The sequence below is a fragment of the Podarcis tiliguerta genome, assembly GCF_965153285.1.
Source record: "Podarcis tiliguerta genome assembly, chromosome: 7".
NCBI classification, from domain to species: Eukaryota; Metazoa; Chordata; class Lepidosauria; order Squamata; family Lacertidae; genus Podarcis; species Podarcis tiliguerta.
In genome coordinates this window covers 35,448,165-35,466,295 of record NC_139540.1, presented here as the reverse complement: position 1 = coordinate 35,466,295, position 18,131 = coordinate 35,448,165, and the positions used below count along the sequence as shown (strand labels likewise).

The 18,131-nt window shown below is 42.1% G+C and overlaps 2 protein-coding genes across 5 annotated transcripts in view; one reads left to right on the top strand and one right to left on the bottom strand.

Moving 5' to 3' along the window:
• The window catches only part of CLVS1 (clavesin 1), a 61,095-nt gene extending 51,190 nt beyond the window's left edge, over positions 1–9,905 (top strand). The window contains exons 5-6 of the mRNA XM_083451318.1: positions 544–779; positions 8,420–9,905. Coding sequence (XP_083307444.1) covers positions 544–779; positions 8,420–8,507 — 324 coding nt within the window. The 3' untranslated portion in view covers positions 8,508–9,905. The remainder of the gene's footprint in view (positions 1–543; positions 780–8,419) is intronic.
• Positions 9,906–12,789: 2,884 nt separating this feature from the next.
• ASPH (aspartate beta-hydroxylase) overlaps positions 12,790–18,131 on the bottom strand; it is a 93,350-nt gene continuing 88,008 nt past the window's right edge. For all 4 annotated transcript variants that reach the window (XM_083451034.1, XM_083451042.1, XM_083451043.1 and 1 more), the window contains one exon: positions 12,790–14,882. In XM_083451034.1, coding sequence (XP_083307160.1) covers positions 14,732–14,882 — 151 coding nt within the window. In that variant the 3' untranslated portion in view covers positions 12,790–14,731. The remainder of the gene's footprint in view (positions 14,883–18,131) is intronic.

Sequence of the window (18,131 nt, the reverse complement as noted above, 5' to 3'; positions counted from 1 at the left end):
TCAGAGATTCTCCTTCCCATCTTAAGACATGAAGTGATTTATCCTATGGGAAGCCCTACTCTCTGATAAAGTTCATAGGAAGTGAAAACGTTTAGATATCAAAACCAATAGCTTGGAATAACCTAGAAAATTACCACCAAAAGCCAACACAGTTGCTGCTCATCATCTTATTTTTGCTGTGTTAGTGTCTACAACACACCTACAGCAAAATGTTGGAGTATGGATAGCTCCTGTTTGTAGCTGACTGACTGGCCATTGTAGCTGACTGATCCTGCCATTCCTCCCTCAACACAGCCGGGTTTTCCATTTCTGCTACTCTATCAATCACTCAGCATTCCATGAACATGTAGCATGCTCCAAACTCACATGCTGTTTTGGACTTTCCACTCCCACCTCAAAGATGCCCTCCCCCTAATATTTTTGGTACTTCTGCAAAAGTTGACAATACCTGGTCTGTTCAATTAAGTATCCTTAATAGTTTAACAGCCATGAAAAACTGAGAGCCAATGAACTGTGTTCTTGTCTGTTTTTCTTTTTTCAAAGATCTTTCTTCATGGTAACAATCTGAATAGCCTTCACCAGCTTATACACCCTGACTGCTTGCCCTCAGAGTTTGGAGGGACACTTCCTCCTTATGACATGGGCACTTGGGCTCGGACTTTACTTGGTCCTGACTACAATGACGAAAACGAATACACGCACACTTCCTACAACACCATGCATGTAAAGCACTCGTCGTCCAACTTGGAGAGAGAATGCTCACCCAAACTCATGAAAAGGTAAGGTTCAGCCTCGGAGCACAAGTTTAGAGGAAATGAAACATTATCTGCTTTAAAACAGGAAAAGGAAATGATGCCTAACTGGAAATGCAAGGATTGCTTTGCCTTCAAGAGAGGATAATGACAATGGAAGAACAGCATCTATATACCAAGGATGAGGAATTTGTGGTTGTCCAACCTGTGGTTAGACTCCAACTCCCATCAGCCCCAGCCAGCATGCCCAATGACCAGGGGTGATGGGAACAATATCTGGAGGCACAGGATCCCTATAAATAATAATAGCAGTTACTGGGCTGATGAAGATGAGCAAAGCAAGTCAAAGGGAAAGATGTCTCACCAGTGTATTAAATGAAAATGTTTCATAGTAAAATGCTCTTTCATGAGGCAGTAACAGGATTATGGCTGTTCTGGGCCTCATTAATGATCGTTGATTTTGGCACATCCTGTCACACTTGTTCAGCAAAATGGAAAAAGAATAACCTGTGCAAAGGAAAGAGCAAAATATGGGGCCGGTTTGCATGTAACATTACCAAGTTATGGTTTGCCATGAACAAGCAAGTGTGCTGATGCCTGGAGAGAAAATTGTGGCTCCTTTACTCCCCCCCCCCACCTACTGCTGCCTTGCTACCTTATACTAAGCATTACAGGTGAGCCCAGGTATGCAGTTTGTCTCATCCAACACATGAACTGCAACCAAGGTTTTTTCTTGGTTTATCACTAATGGTTTGTTTGGGAAGACAAACCAGAGCCTGGTTCATACATCATGGTAAGTCATAGTTTGGGTTACCCTTACAAACAAATAAGGCCAAGGACCCATTGTGGGGGAAATGTCATGTCAAATTTGGCTATTTTGCAAGAACTGAGCCCAGCTGATCCAGTGGCTGCCATCCCCACTTCGTTGCCTCTTTTCACAGGTCTGGAAAACAGTTCACACAAACTAATGAGCTTATGAAAGGTAATAGTTGACTAAATCTATTTACTGGTCCATGCAGACTCACAAAAACAATCTTGAGTAGATTTAGGTTGCAATCTTATGCACATTTACATGGAAGGAAGCTAGCCTGAACTCACTGAGAATTACTTTTGAGTAAATATTGCACTCTATGGGGTTTTTTCCCCTGTGACCATAAATACATATGAATATTATTGAAAAATCTGTAGTTGAGTAATAACCCAATACACATTGTTTATGCATATTTTATGTTGCCTGTAATGTGTGGTTGCTCTCCTGCCCCCACCCCTTCATAATAAACACAGGCCTGGTATTATAGCTGTATAGTTGGTGATACAGAATAGACACGACTGCAGTTTGGTATGCAGTTTTAAGCACATACCAAATCATGTACTGTGGTTTGTCTCTAATGAAAAATGTAAATGGAGTGGGATTCCAATCACAGAATTAGTGATTTAGGACACTGGGAGTTTGGCCCAATAAGATAAGTTTGTTACGAGAAGACAAAATGCATTCTACAGCAATGGAGAAATGCGCTCTGCATTTCTACTCCGTCTCAAGGAGATATGCTTTGCAGCTCGAGAAATGGATGCAAGTTACTATGGCGACACCATTTCCCTCTGTGTACACATATGGAAAATGCAAGGGAAGCTAGTCACACTAGAAGGCTGAAAACAGCAAGATGAACATTATTATTATTATTAGTCACTTTCCCCACAGAAAGGTGAGCTCAAAGCAACCAACAAAAAACACACACATCAAAAACAAGTATAGAAGCATGAGTAAAAACAACTTAAAAGGCTCCTGTATGAGTTTGGGTAGCTCAGTTGGCTAAAGCATGGTGCCGATAATGCCAAGGTTGCAGGTTCAATGTCCCTATGGGACAGCTGCATTTTCGTGCATTGCAGGTGGGTGGGAGTAGATGAGTGATTCCCAACCTTTTTTTGGCCATGCCCCACCTAAGCATCTCTAAAATCCTGATCCCCCCCATGACATATAATTCTTATTATTCAAAAAGTGAACTAGTATTCACGTGGAAGAAGCGTAAAAGGCCGTTAACTTGGTCTAAACAAGCTCGAATTGCCCCCCTTAAAAATCAAATTGCCCCCCTGTGGGAACCACGGGACTAGATCAGGCATAGGCAAACTTAGCCCTCCAGATGTTTTGGGACTACAACTCCCATCATCCCTAGCTAACAGGACCAGTAGTCAGGGATGGTGGGAATTGTAGTCTCAAAACATCTGGAGGGCTGAGTTTGCCTATGCCTGGACCAGATGATCCCCAGGGTCCCTTCCAACTCTACAATTCTATGATTCTATGTATAAAAGAGCAAAAGCAAGTCTAATGCAGCTCTCTCTCAATCGACGAAATCCTTGTGCTGTCAACTCTGAATTGGCAGTGGCTCCATGCAGACTCACAAAAACAATCTTGAGTAGATTTAGATTGCAATCCTATGCACATTTATATGGAAGGAAGTTAGCCTGAACTCAGTGAGAATTACCTTTGAGTAAATATTGCACTCTATGGGTTTCAGGCAGGCAGTCTTCCCCAGCACTACCTAGAGATGTTGAGGACTGAAGTGGTGATCCAGCTCTTTGCTACCACATGGACAGGCACACAGGAACACAGGTCTCTGCCTTTTATCGACTCAGACCATTGCTCCATTTTGTCTTACACTGGCTGGCAGCAGCTCTTCAGGATCTCTCTCCCAGCCCTGCCTGGAGTTGCTGTCGGTTGAAGACAGGACCTTGTGCATCCAAAGCAGACACTTTGCCCCTGGGCTACAGCCCCTCCTCTCCACCTGGTGGAGGTGACAGGGCTTGAGAACTGAAAAGAAACAACCCCAGAATGCTACTGAAACCAAAAAGGCTTTGCATGTTATCAATAAGTAAATCAATAGCGGCTTGTTGGAAGGAAACATTTTCCCTTATTATTTTCTGCAGCAGGAATGAATCATTGGAAGATAATAGCCTAGAGGAGCCGGTGTAATGGGCAAAGAATTAGAGGGAAATGCGCAGATGGGAGGTGAGGCCCCAGTGAATAGATATTTTGCAGTGTGGCTGGATTGATTGGTTACAGTGCACCAATTTGAAAGGCACAAAGCTCAGCTCAAGGGGGAAAGCTCAGCAGGATAGTCATGGGTTTCCCCCACCCACACATGGATTTCAGCAAATAAGGTTGTTAATAAAGCAAAGGAAGAATAAAAGACGAGAAGTAAAAGACTGGGAATGAGAGCATGTGGGTTGCTTTCATTGTGTTGTCCTCCCCCCCCCCCAATACAGCCTCATCTTAAAGTGGAGTTGGGATTGTTTCATGTTTGAATAGATCTTTTTTTAAAGCTTTCACAGGTAAGAAAAAAAATGTGGCTCATAGTTCAAGACTACAGCTGACAGGTTAAATCAGAGCCTTAAGGCACCTTCATGCTTCCTATAGAAGTGCACTGGAGGGGAAATGTGGGTGTGATGGCTGAGTCTGTACAGATGTATATATAGAAAGATGGAGATAAAGATAGATGGTGTGTGTGTTGCAGAATATTTGGTGTGAAATGCTCCCTGCCCACCGAAACACATCTGCAGAGCAGATGCCATCACCATGGTCTTACCAGAGATGGAGGGCAGGCCTGGGAGCCAAATGCCTCATCCAGGCCTCTCCATCTGCCTCTCAGAAATCTCCCCTCACTGGGCCTTGCTTCACACCCCTATCTGTGAAGTATTTTTTACTGACTGGATTGTGTACTTGAACTCCAATAATGCTGCTTGCTTATTTGGGTGAAGGGTTGAGAGGGGTATGTAGTAGCATAGCGGGCAGAGGGCAGAGGAGCAGCAGCCCCAGGCGCAAAATTCTGAGGGGGCACAACCAGGTGCCTCCATGACAGACACCCTCATCTAGGCTACATAGCTGAGCTCCTGCTGCCTTTTGGATCTGTGGGGAGGCAAGCTGTGCCCTGGCTGGGCCTTTGGAGCTCCTTCTCCTCATGGCCGGCAACAAACACCCACACGCCCAGCTTCAGGCTGACCAAGCCGGGAGGGACAGCCACCAAGCCGAGAAGGCACATGCCCACCACCGCCATCAGTGGCAGCATTGGTAGCCATGTGTCTCACAGACTCCGTGTACCCCCCCCCCCCCCCGGTGTGCACCTCTACCCCAGCTGCTCTGTTCTCCAGGGAGCGTAATACTTGCCCTGCTCCGGGCACCAGCAACCCACGCTACGCCACTGGGGGGTATATGAGTGCTTTTAGAAACTAACCTACAGTACAAAGGTAAAATTTGCATATACTGTTCTTTTACCTCTGGCCTCACCCAACCCTGGTATGCTGACCTATATGTACTTTTGCCTGCAGCTACATTTCCTCAGCCTCCAAAATACCAATCCTGTGTTCTATTCTGAGGATCAAATGGAACAGAGAGCTAACACTTTGCCTACTGCTTCTGGATCACATACACCCCATATTTGTCGTTTACATTCCTAAAAATAGTGAAGAAAGAGAGAGCCTATTGGTCTAAATATAGAGGAAGAGATTCTAAAGAATCAGGAGCAGTTTTAGATGTTTTGTTAAGACATACAAATGATTGGCCAGGATTACAAAATGGCAACCCCAGGTCTGGCCCTACCACTAGATAGTGTGAGGAAGCCACCTGAGGCAGCTGATTTTGAAAGGGCAGCAAACTGTCAGTCATTTAATTATTACAGTGTGGTGTAGTGGTTAAGAGCAATAGACTCGTAATCTGGGGAACCGGGTTCGCTTCTCCGCTCCTCCACATGTAGCTGACCTTGGGCTAGTCACACTTCTTTGAAGTTTCTCAGCCCCACTCACCTCAAGGAGTGTTTGTTGTGGGGGAGGAAGGGAATGGAGAATGTTAGCCACTTTGAGACTCCTTAGGGTAGTGATAAAGCGGGATATCAAATCCAAATTCTTCTTCTTCTTCTTCTTCTTACTGCATGCCTGGTGCCAAGGAGACGACATGACACTCATGGGATTTTCATTCTCAGGTGCCAAAAGCACTCAATTCACCCTGGGTGAAATGCACTTTGAAATAGGTGGGGAAATGCACTATTTGCCTCATTGCCATAGGCAGGAAAATGTTTTGGATTTGCCCAGGATATTTGTGAATTGGCTGTACAAGAGAGGGAGGTGCCTTGCTGCTGATGAAATGAGTTTCACCATTACGGAGAAACTGTTTCCTTTGATTTATAGTGGACCAACAAATCACACGCGGCCCGAGCCCTTTTCAGGTATTTGTTTGGAACCTTGGGGTTCTAAACATATCACTTGTGGGATGCAAGAGACTCCCTTTTTTAAACAGTCCCCTTCCGCAAGTTGAAAAGTGATTCAAATAGGGATGGAGCTCCATTGCTCAGGGCTTCTATCCAATGCAGTTCCAAGTAACTTTCCTGTAAGGATTTACACTGGTGCAATGGGACTTCCTCTACTCTCCTCCCCTGCATTTCCCAGGTAAAGGTAAAGGGACCCCTGACCATTAGGTCCAGTCGTGGCCAATGCTGGGGTTGCAGCACTCATCTCGCTTTATTGGCCAAGGGAGCCGGCGTACAGCTTCCGGGTCATGTGGCCAGCATGACTAGGCCGCTTCTGGCAAACCAGAGCAGCGCACGGAAACGCCGTTTACCTTCCCGCTGGAGCGGTACCTATTTATCTACTTGCACTTTGACGTGCTTTCGAACTGCTAGGTGGGCAGGAGCAGGGACCGAGCAACGGGAGCTCACCCCATCGCGGGGATTCAAACTGCCGACCTTCTGATCGGCAAGTCCTAGGCTTTGTGGTTTAACCCACAGCACCACCCGTGTCCCATTTCCCAAGCCCTCCCCAAATCTGCTCCATAAGGATGCAGGGACCTAGAATTGATATGGGGATGCAGAACGGGGTAAAATCCTGTTATGCAAGTGTAAATCCTTGTATGTCGAGACAGCTAGTTAGCTCTGCATTGAATGCCAGCCAGTTCTCCTCTCCAACCATCATGTGTTTACTGGAATGCTGCTAACTCAGGTTTAAGCCTGATACTTTTATAAACCAGCTAAAGGTGCCCTCAGTTCATGGCGTATGGTACAAGCTTACTTTGAGAGACAGAACCTTCCAGAATGGGGGAAAAAAGCTTTTTGTTTTCTCTCACTGAAGCATACACTTGCCCTTGGAAAGAAACCGCCAGCTAGAACTCAATTCCGAATACTAATCTCTTTTAGATTAGGGGTTTCAGGAAGAGAGAACACTGTTCCCATTAGTGTTCTGGTTAGCTGTTCTATTTTTACACTGCAGTGTTGTTGAAGGAACTGCTGGTGATTTTTATGAGGAACATAATTTGTACTTTCTAAATCCAGCTAATGCTTAGATGGCATCCAGTGTGAATGAATCACTAACTAATATTAACTCAAAGGCATGTTCCAAATCCCACAGTGAAGCTGGAACATGGTGCTCAGCTCCTGCGACAGACGATACCTGAAATCTAAAGGGCCACATTTAAAATATTAGTCTTCCGTAACGTTCACCCATCAATTCTTTTGTTCTTTGGTGACTCAGGCTGCTTCAAATGCTTCAAATGCATGGGATGAGGGTAGCAGACGGTGCATTTGTGCTCCAATGTTTCCTTTCTCAAAAATTCACAAACCATGTCTCTGAACTCCTCCTGGATTTGAGAGAAATTTAAACACAGTTTGGAGATTCGGGAGGGGGAGGGGGGAGGGGGAAAATCAGTACTGCATTAAATCTTTAAAGCCCTAAATAACTTGGGGCTAGGTTACTTAAAGGATAGCATCTTCCTGTGTGTACCTGCCCAGACCTAAAGATCTTTGCTGGAAGATATTCTCAGGTTTTTTTCATCTTGCGAGGTTTGATGGGTGAGGCACTAGGGAGGGGCCTTTTCAGAGTTGTTGCTCCAATTACGGAATGTCCTCCCCAGAGGGGTTTGCCTGGTGCTTGAGTTAAGGACTTTCGCTCAAAGTCCTTTTTAGTCCCACTTGCCATTTAGAACCATGTTATAGTGTATTTTAGTACCTGGGAGAAATTATTTTTAGCTGAGCTTTAAATCCTGTTATGGAATTATTTCATGCTGCTGCTGCTGTTGCTGGAGGAATTGTATTGATTTTAGTGCTTTCACATTTTTTGATATTTCAAAATCGATATTATTGTTTTAAATTTTGTGTGAACTGACCAGAATATGTTGCTAATGGGCAGTCAACCACTGTCTAAAATAAACAAATAAATCCAGTGGTGCACATGTGAGCACCAGCTTGTATGTTTAAAGCCGGGATTAGAAACTGGATCTGACAAGTGGGTCGGATCCTTGTTTCCAGTCCCTGCAGGTCAAACCCACCTGCCATACTTCATCTTAAAATAGCATATAAACTCAGAGGCTTAGTGTTACTTGGAGCATCACTACCTGACATCAGGGAAACTACCAGGAACCTGCCAATTTTGCCTATGACCTCCTCCAATCTGACCCCACCAATGTGTTGATAGAAATCAGCACTTTGCAAAATAATTTCACAATGATCAACACTTGTACAAAGCCCACTACTTTTTTTATACCAAGCCAGATGTTTTTGGAAATGATAATTGCCTTGAGATTATATTGAGAAAGTCAATAAAATATTAAGACTCGGTACATTCTTGGAAAGACAAATGGCAGCTGAAGCCTTAAAGCCTAAGCAATGCTAACAGCTGTTCTTTGTTTTCAGGTCTCAGTCTGTGGTGGAACCTGGAACGTTGAAACATGAGGATCAACATGAGAATGAGAACACCCAGCCACTGCTGGCTCTGGACTGAGTCTCAATTCACCGCAAAGCGCACAACTGCACCATCAGACTTCAATGGTAGAAGATACCCATGAAGCAAAAGACAGGTTTAATACACATTAACACACATTCAGCTTGAAACAAGGCTCTCGGTCTTTGCAGAGCAAGTAAATGATCATCACCAGCCATCTGTATGTGTGGCCAAAGCCAATGGGGAGATGCCCTGCGGCCCAAGTTCTAAGCTAATGAGCCTGATTGTAAAGCAGAGCCCCCCCCCTTGTAATTTTATGGTTTATGATATTAACAATGGTTGAAATGTTAGGGATGACTTTGTATGTTCATGCACTCAAAGATACATCAGTTGAGGTTTTCCCATACTGTTTAAGCAGGGATATTCTCCAGTTTTATTAAAATGAAATTTAGATGCAGTACACACACACAAATATATATATATGTATACATTTCAAGTAAAGGTGTCTTGAGTTTAAATATTGCAGCAACAGGCATAATTTAGTCTGCAGCATGGAGAGAACACCTTGAAACCCGTAAGTCCTTACAGAGCTGCCTCCTCTGTGTTTTATCTACACACAACACACATACACGCACACACTAAGCAATCACCAGCAGAAAATTGTTCAACTCTGCAATATGTGATCTCATCACCTCAGCTATTTGCAGGGGTCACTTATTACAGTCCCCTGGAAAATAAATTCTTAACTTTTAAAAGTCCTTATAAACCTGTCAGCTCAATGTAATGACTGGAGTTGGAAACAGACACAGGCAATTTGGAAAGCAATGATTTAATTTTAACAGTGTGGGATCCACCCCCCCCAAGGCAACTGCAGTATGTGGGGTAGATATGTTGGTTGGGGGGGGGGGAGGAGGTGTCTGAGCTCAATGGGAACACTTACTGGTGATTAATGTTCCACTCCAGGTCCTTTCATTTAGGTCATTCCCGCAAATGAAAGCTCAGCAGAGCTGTTTAACCATCTTTTCTCCAGCAATCAGTTAAAGGTGTAGCCAGAGGGCCTGGCTGACTGCAGATATACGCTATGCTTATAATGGAAAGGGAAAACTTGGAATGAATTATTCAATATGCCTCCATTAGAAGGAACCATGGAAGAACAGAAAAACGTAGAACTGAAATGCCAAAGATCATTTTGCTATTCCCGTCTTTGCTCTACTTGCGAAAGCAAATCCCATTCTTGCATTGAAAATAGTAATTGGGGGGGGGGGGACTCCACTATATATATATATATATATATATATATATATGCAGGTTTTGGTGTCCTCGGGTGTCTTCCCGTGTAAAAGTTGGGGTGTCTAGGCGACGTTTCGACGAGGTCTCACTCGTCATCTTCAGGCTGGTGCTTTCGGCTTCTTGTTACTGGAACAGAGCAGGATCTCAGTGTTTGAGTTCCTATAAATACTGTTGAGGAGGTGTGGTGTATAGCCTCCAATGTTCTGGGCAGAGAGGAGGTTCCCAGGCTAGTGTGCCTTTTCTTCTTTTGTTCCTTAATTACTTGAGGGATATCTTGAGTGATTTCTTGAGTGATTTCCTGAATCCCACTTAGGTGGGTCATTAGGTGTGGATTAGTTGCTAAAGCCTTCGTGTCTTGAACTCTTGAACTTTGTGAAGAGTTTTTCTGAGAAGATGGCTGTACTGCACTTGGTTGTGCTCTGGCTTGGCTTCGTGTATAGGGGCGAGCTGTGGTTTTGTGGCCTGTGCCAGCCAGATCTGTGTAGGGATTGCAGGGGGGTGCAGCATCCGGAGGTGCCACCCTGGTTTGGCTACTGGATGGTGTCTGTAATTTATCTGTGGAGAGGGTCTGGGTTTGGGTCTGGTGTGGTTGATTGGTGATGGCGTTCTGTGTGCCTCTGGATCTGGTGTCAGATTTTGTGGGGAGGGCTAATTTCGAGACCTCGTCGAAACGTCGCCTAGACACCCCAACTTTTACACGGGAAGACACCCGAGGACACCAAAACCTGCATTCCTGTACCCGTGAAAATCTACGAAAGCAAATATATATATATATATATATATATATGCGCACTGTGGCTTTATTTCCTCAAAGAGCTGGAAACATGTTTGTTGACATTTTGCAATAGTATGTAACAGCCAGATAGCAATCCTTAGCCAAACAGTACATTTATGCCATATGCCCTGAAGGATTTGCTCGCTATCTCAAGGATGGCCAAGTAACTCTAAAGTCAAGGATGGGAACCTGTGACCTTCTAGATGTCATAAGACTCCAAGTCCCAGAAGCCTCAGTCACCATAGCTAATAGCCAAGGATGATGGGAACTGGAGTACGACAACATCTGGAGAGCCACATCCTTCATCCCTGTCTTTGGTGAAGCTGAGAAACAATTGCAGTCATTTAGTAGAAGTCACATGTAATGAATAAAGCCATGATATGTTGCTGGCATAATGTTTCATTGTTAGGGATATCATTCAGAAACTGTTTTATCTATTGTGTAGAGCTAAGATGTTTGTACAGAGTTGCAGCAGAGATACCGTAATTTAGTTGCAGATTCTATTGCTCCAGGGGGCCAAATAAAAAAATGAACTTGGTCTCTCTTGTAAAATCAAAGTTCTATCAAATCAGTAATTATCAAGTCAGCCTTTTATTGTTTCTCAGTGAAATACAGGGTCTCCACCTTTACTACAGGTTTACTTTGTTGCTTCTGCTGGTAAAGTCCAGATTGTTTACTAATCCTTTGTCACAGGGGCCAACATAAAAAAGCTGCTTATCATTCATAACAGAAAAACTGAGTTTTTACCAATGTATCTGTTTTCAGAAAAGTTTGCTGTACTTAACTCTCACTCCTACCACCATGGACTTTGTACCCTCTGGAAATGATGACCAAATGCATTGTAAATTTTGGGGAAGGTTGCAACAAGTATTAAAATCTTAGCTAAAGATCCATGTAATTTATTTTTATAGCCCAAGAGTATTAAAAGAAGCATTATGGAATAGCATCCATGGGTACCCAAACAAGCCATTTCAACTCAGATAATAAACCTTAAAATGGAAAAAATAAATAAGTAGACCTTTGTGTGGATTGTAAATGTACCCAAAAGGCCGGGACAGGACATGACAGGAAGTTTTTTGCAACTGCCAAGGTTAGCGTAAGGATAGTACTTAAAAGGTTATTTCTGGCAGTGTTAGTTGGACATGTGGCTTTTGAAAGTGCTTCTTCCATTAGCAGCATGATGCAGAACTCTAGGAAGCGTACAATGGTAACAAGGAAAGGTCAAGGTTGACTCATGTATACACTGTATATTTGTTTGTTCTGCAGGGTTTTATTTGGTGTGTTTTTTAGTATAGTGCCAAAACCTGTCCTCCAAAATTTCAAACGTTTTCTTTCCCCATGAAAGCTTTCGTTTTCCTGCCTCACTGACAGCATGTTGGATAATTTCAGCTGGGGGTGAACTTGCACAGTGTTCATTGTACAATGGCAGTAGTGGCATGCAGTGATTTTTTTCATAGGAGAAGAGTTAGGGCCAGAGGTGCCAGCTTGCGAGGACAATGGGGGGACTGACACTGCGCTCGTGATGTCGGAACGTCCTGATGTTGTGCGCATGAGCATCGCACCTCCCTCCCTAAACTGGGCAGAAGTTTCCCGGGCTTTGGGAAGGAGGTGCCAGGCTTTAATAATTTAATACTCTAAATTACCAGGAGCATTTAGGGGACTAGTCTAGTCCCCCTAGTCCACTGACTGCACACCACTGAATGGCAGATGGCAGTGGGGGAGGTCCCCCTCCCTTAAAACATTTCACCTGTGTTCCTCAGCCTCCCTGGCTGCCAGTGTTTCCTGATTGGAAAAAAGGCCCATGGGAGAAGTTACCTCATGGCACCTTCCCCTGAAGTTTAAATGAAGTACAGGAAGCTTGAGAGGGTGGCTGCCAAGCACCTGAGATGGGAGTACTTGCTGGTTTTGTTTTTAAGTAAATTCCTTATTTTTGCTATATTATTATTATTATTATTAAGCACAAACTTAGCACACTGATTTCTTTCAAAGCAAAAGTAATTTTTAAAAACAACTCCTCATGAGGTTTTCAGGAAGTGTGGGCCCCTTGCAAGTCTGTACAGTGCAGACCTGTAGAAAGATGACATGTAGAATGAAACAAATGACTCAGAAAACCTCCTGCTACTTCAAAAGTAAATAAGTGTGAGAGCACCCCCCACCAACTCTACCCATGAGAATTTCAACAAAATTTCCTCTCCCCTTTGATAATTTTTTTAATGCAGTTCCTTTTCTCACTGGTGAAGAATGGTAGAAAAAACACAGAAGAAGGCCAACACAACATTTGTTTTTATGTAAGCTTCATTTATTCCAGCAGCAACAGCAATTTTTGCTATTAATGCAAAAATTAGAAACTATTTCAGTGCTGAAGCTACTAACATATATAAAAAAATCCACACTGCCACAAAGAAGGCACTTGTTTAATGCACAATATACCACAGCACGTATTGGGCAATCATTAGCTTGTAGGTGCACATTTAGAGTAGATTGCTATATTCCATTTGCCTTCCACATGCAGTAATTGTTTTCAGGCAAAACTGAGATAAGGTAACACTGAACAATGCTGAGGTAATGAGGGCTACAGAAAAATGTAGCCTGTGGTTTCCCAGATGGAACAACACATACTTGTTCACACTTTCATTTTAGGCCTTCCATCTGCACTTAGGAAAGAAAAGGCAGCTATTTATAAACATTATACATAGGAATCTTTCCATTCAATGAAACAAATGACAACAACAGGGCCCTGGATTCAATCTGTACAAAATACTGACCATTCTATTTGAAAATATTACTCTGTCAAGGCCGTAGCAAATATTTATTTTCATGTCATCAGTTTAGGTAACATCTCAGAACTTCAGCTTCTATAATTTCAAAAGTATAGCACTATAAAACCCAGCACATGTATACATTGGCACGTTTCTGCTCATAAAATTAAAATTGTAATGTATATTTTGGTCAGAGAGTGTGAACTGTCTTGTTGTTGGTCGTAATTGTAAAAAGTCTAACCAAAGCTGCTTTGGTGCTGATCCTGTGCACCGCACTTCACTAATTCAAAGGCAAAACTGAGAAGTGAATATGAAAGGGAGGTCAGCCCCCACTCCCCCCCCCCAGGTGGATTGAAACAACCATGTAGGTGTCACTTCATGTGACTATACCTGTATCCAAACTGAATGCTTCCTCTACCACATACGCCACTGTACAATAAGAAACTGGCCACACTTGAGAATAGAAATGCCATAACAATAGACTGGAAGCAAATTGGTTCCAGATGTGATCCTCCTCACAACCTGCACAGCCCCTTAATAAGAAAATGTGCTTCCCATTTAAGTGAAATTCTTTTTGCTGTGTTGGAAAGGGCCACAAGACCTTTTTTATGAGGAAGACGCAGACATATCAGAGCTGGGTTATAAGTGCTGCTCAGCAGAAACTGAACAAGGCAAATGCATATTGTGACTTCTCACTTGAAAGGCAAAGGCCAAACTCAATAAAATGAAGAGCAGCTCCATAAGGCGTCATCTCTGCAAAATTAACATGGATTGCCATTATTACAAAAGGAAATTACAAAAGGAAAGTGGTTCATAAAGAGCAGGAAAATGGTATCCATATACGATACAAAAATACTATGATCTTTTAAAAAATACAATACCAAACCATCCGCTCACATTATCTACAACTCACACTATCCGTTCATTCACTTAAATCTAAATTCATTTCTACACATTCTAGTATGACAAATTTCCAAGATGCTTGCAAGTAACACGTTATGAGTGTCCTTAGAAGGATATAGAAGCACTGATGTGAGATGCAATTCACCAAGTACTGTAGCTGCACAGCTTTCCTTCATGTGAACATAAATTGCATACTCACAGTGTCTGAAAATCTGCGTCCTTTATGTTTACACACAAGCATTAGTAGTTACGTGACTAGTACACCAAGTGTATGCTTAGCAGTGGTAAGCATAATGCTGGCATAACAAATATTGGCATAAGTCTTATTTTGATATATGGCACAGGATATTCTTTGGCTGACAAAAGAATAGGAATCTGTACTTGCAGCATGAATACAGAGCTATCAGATCAGTGCCTTATAAAGCACAGAATAGGATGCTTTAAAGTCCATGCCCAGATTACTTCCTACATACAATTCAGGTTTCTTTCTTTTTTAATGACACCAGCACTTCCAAACATAAAATGTAGACCTCAACAGGGAAAGCCTCAAGCATCCTTCAGATGGCTGGAAGGGAGCGCCGCTGTTGCGATGTTAACTCTGGATGCCAAACATCCACAATGAATATCAGGCGATAAGCATCAGCATCCTGCCACACTTCATGTTCAAAAGAATCATCAAAGATAAGGATTTTGCCTTCTTCCCAGAACCTGAAAGACAGAGAAGCCATCCTTTATTTGCTGCCTCAAGAACCAGATCTCTATTCTAGATGAAAACTATGCACAGATGACCAAACTACCCTGGAGCTAGTAGTTTTACTCTGGAATAGCTTGATATTAGCTCTTCCATACAAAAAGGAGAATTGCACTACTCCACAAAGGCAGATGTATGATATAAAATATGTGGTAGAATGCACATCCACATTGATCCAGAATCTGTAACAGATTCTCTACATTGTGTTTACTTATTGTTTGACTGGGTTAGATTCTAATTTAATGCTCTTCACACAACCTCCTCTTTCTTTGCTGTGCCCCTCACAAATCTGCCCCTGTCTCTCAAGCTAACCTACTACACAGGGGTTTGGGTAGGATGAAATGGAGATAGTGTCATATATGCTGAGAAAAGGTAGGATGCAAATGTAATATATTCAGCAACCAAGTTCGGTAAGTCTGAAGAACTGTTCATCTGTTTAAGCATCATACCGAAAAACATTGAGAGGAAAGATCAACATCAAGGAAAAAGAAAACAAGTATGGTAATTTTCCAAAGCAAATCTAGGCGAATAAAGCAATATGTACAAATTAATTCTTAGAAGAGCAAATGAACACACAAGATTCACTTTGACTGACTTTTATGAAACCATCTTACTAGCAAAAACCTGAAGCAGAAGTTAATAAACTTATAATCCATCAATGAATACTCTTCCTTTTCTATGATGGGGTTCACATGCCCTCAAAGGTAATCTGTCATAGGCTGCATGCCAGGTGTCACAGGAGCCAGAGTCAATGATGGGCAGAGCTAGAGTGAAAAGTGTTCAAATGGGAATATGGCTTCTATCCTAACTTTGTTTCCAGTTGGCTCATGGAAATATCAAGAGGTACTTATCTAATGTGGATAGGGCCTATAATGAAGCAATGAAGCTAGTATTTCATAGAATCATAGAACTGTAGAGTTGGAAGGTATCCAACCCTCTGCTACACAGGAATCTCAACTAAATCATATCCAACTTCTACTTAAAAACTTCCAAGAAGAGTCTGTCACCTCTATGTGACAAAAATACGGTCATCATCTACCTATTTTTTAAAATCAACTAGAAACCTAGAAACTTGGCTTATGACATGTGTTCAGTCTGTGAGATATATGTTGATTGAGTCATTCAAGAAGCACTATTTCTGAAAACACTTTCTTACACCATGGTGAAGATCAGTGCAAATATGACCGGCTTTTTAGTATTTGCAGAGGTCTCATCGTGCCCTTTGCAGAGTTGCATTATATCAGTTCATAGCATATTTCCTGAGCTTGGCCCAGTGTTGTCTAATCTAGCTGCCACTGAGGGCCACTTTTCCTTTTCCCCATCCCCCAATTTCAGTTTGCAAGATGTGACAACCTTGGACCTCTTTGAAATAATAATTATCCAGTGATAGCAACCTTCTTGGAAAGAGATGCTGCCTTGCCTCGCTGGTTCTACCATACACAAGTATGACAGACCTTTTTGGGTCAGATGAGTTTTCTCTTTGATGCCTGATTCACACCATTAATTTGGCCTCTTGATGGGAAACTGCAAGGCTTCCCCCATAAGGTTCAGGTTTACACAGAACACGTTATATTTCTAACCACCATTTCCTCCTTTTTTCATGATCCTGTGAACAGGAAACCTTAGGAGCATCTCTTAATTCCTCCAAAGTCTGTGACTGGCAAAGTCTCTGATTAGTACTCTGAAAGTAGAGCTTGTACCCCAGCTCTCAACTCAGGGATTATCCTACGGAAGCAGAGAGCAATAGGCAAGAATATCCATCGCTCACCTCACTCCAGCATTGCCCTAGTTCTACAATGAGAGCAGGCCACAGTCTTCTCATAATTAATCTCTGATGAGAACAAGACTGAGCTTTAAATACTGCAAACAGCCCTGGACATCACATTACCATAAAGATTTAAAGAGAAGAAAATTCAAGAGAGAGCAATAAACAGAGGAAGCAATTAGAGGAAAGGATTTAAGCTTCACAATTGGAAAGATGTTCAGAAGTGTTTTGTTCACCCTACTTAAAAGGGACCTTCTTTCAACTAAATTCATAGCGCTGAACATTTTGGCTGATACTTTGACTAATGGAAAATACAATACAGTGGAAGTGTCATAATCAAGAAAGAAAACTCATTTATTTAAACTGATTTTTTAAAGTGATGGCTATGAGGAACCTCAATCCTAAATTTACACACCAGAACTTTGGATAGCTGCTTCAAGTGTTGTTTTAATAGAAAAGTGGGAATAAATGTTAATTCTAATCCAGATATATGAAACCCAAAGATAAAAATAGTCAGTCCTGTAAACTGGCATGCAGGATTATAGGCAACACCATGCCAGTTCTTAAATTTAGCTTCTGTGTAATTCTGGTGGAAAGCAGGTGACAAACTTGCGTAAGAAAGTGACTCTATTTAAAGGGAGAGGAAAGGTTTGTTTGTTTTTATTTTAAAAATTGCATTAATTAGCCACCAAAAGTTCTGATTCTTGAGAAAAACACTAGTGCAAGGGAAGTGTTGCTGTTGAAAATTTGAAGAGGATTCTGTCATTTACATAGCCTTGAAAGAGATTGCTACACACACATACAAAACAAAACAAAACAAAGCAGCTACAGAATTGCCAGGGCCATTAATTGGTTTCTGGGATCAATTGCTCAACCTACCACTGAAATGGAAATAAATGTGGGTTTTTGTGTGTGTATGCCACACTATATTATGAATGAAAAGTACCACAATGTGATAATCACAACATGATATCGTACAATTAGGATTATGTCAACACTGGGCTATGTTGGTTGCATCAACTAATGCCCATCTCTTACCACTAGACACTCCTGTATTATACGGAACTCTCCTTTGACAGCTTATTAAGGTTAAATTATTTGTATCGTCATATTTCATATTGAATTTTTAATTGCAGCATCTGATCTAGATCATGTTTATCCCTGTAAAAGAGCTGGGTAAGGTTTTTGGAGGGCTTTTCTGCAGTAATATATTATGATTGTGTAATGACTTTCTCTTTTGTAATAAGTAAAAGCTTGGAATGGAAATGACAAACAATGACTAGGAGAAGCTAAACATTCATTAAATTTCTCATTATCAAATTTCTGAGCAACATCCCTTTGCACCTAACTCAGCTCAAACTCCTGGAAACAAATATTATTGTCAGTGACTAGTCAATAGGAGCTAACGGCTGCCACAAACTGACATGTGTGGTGCAGTATT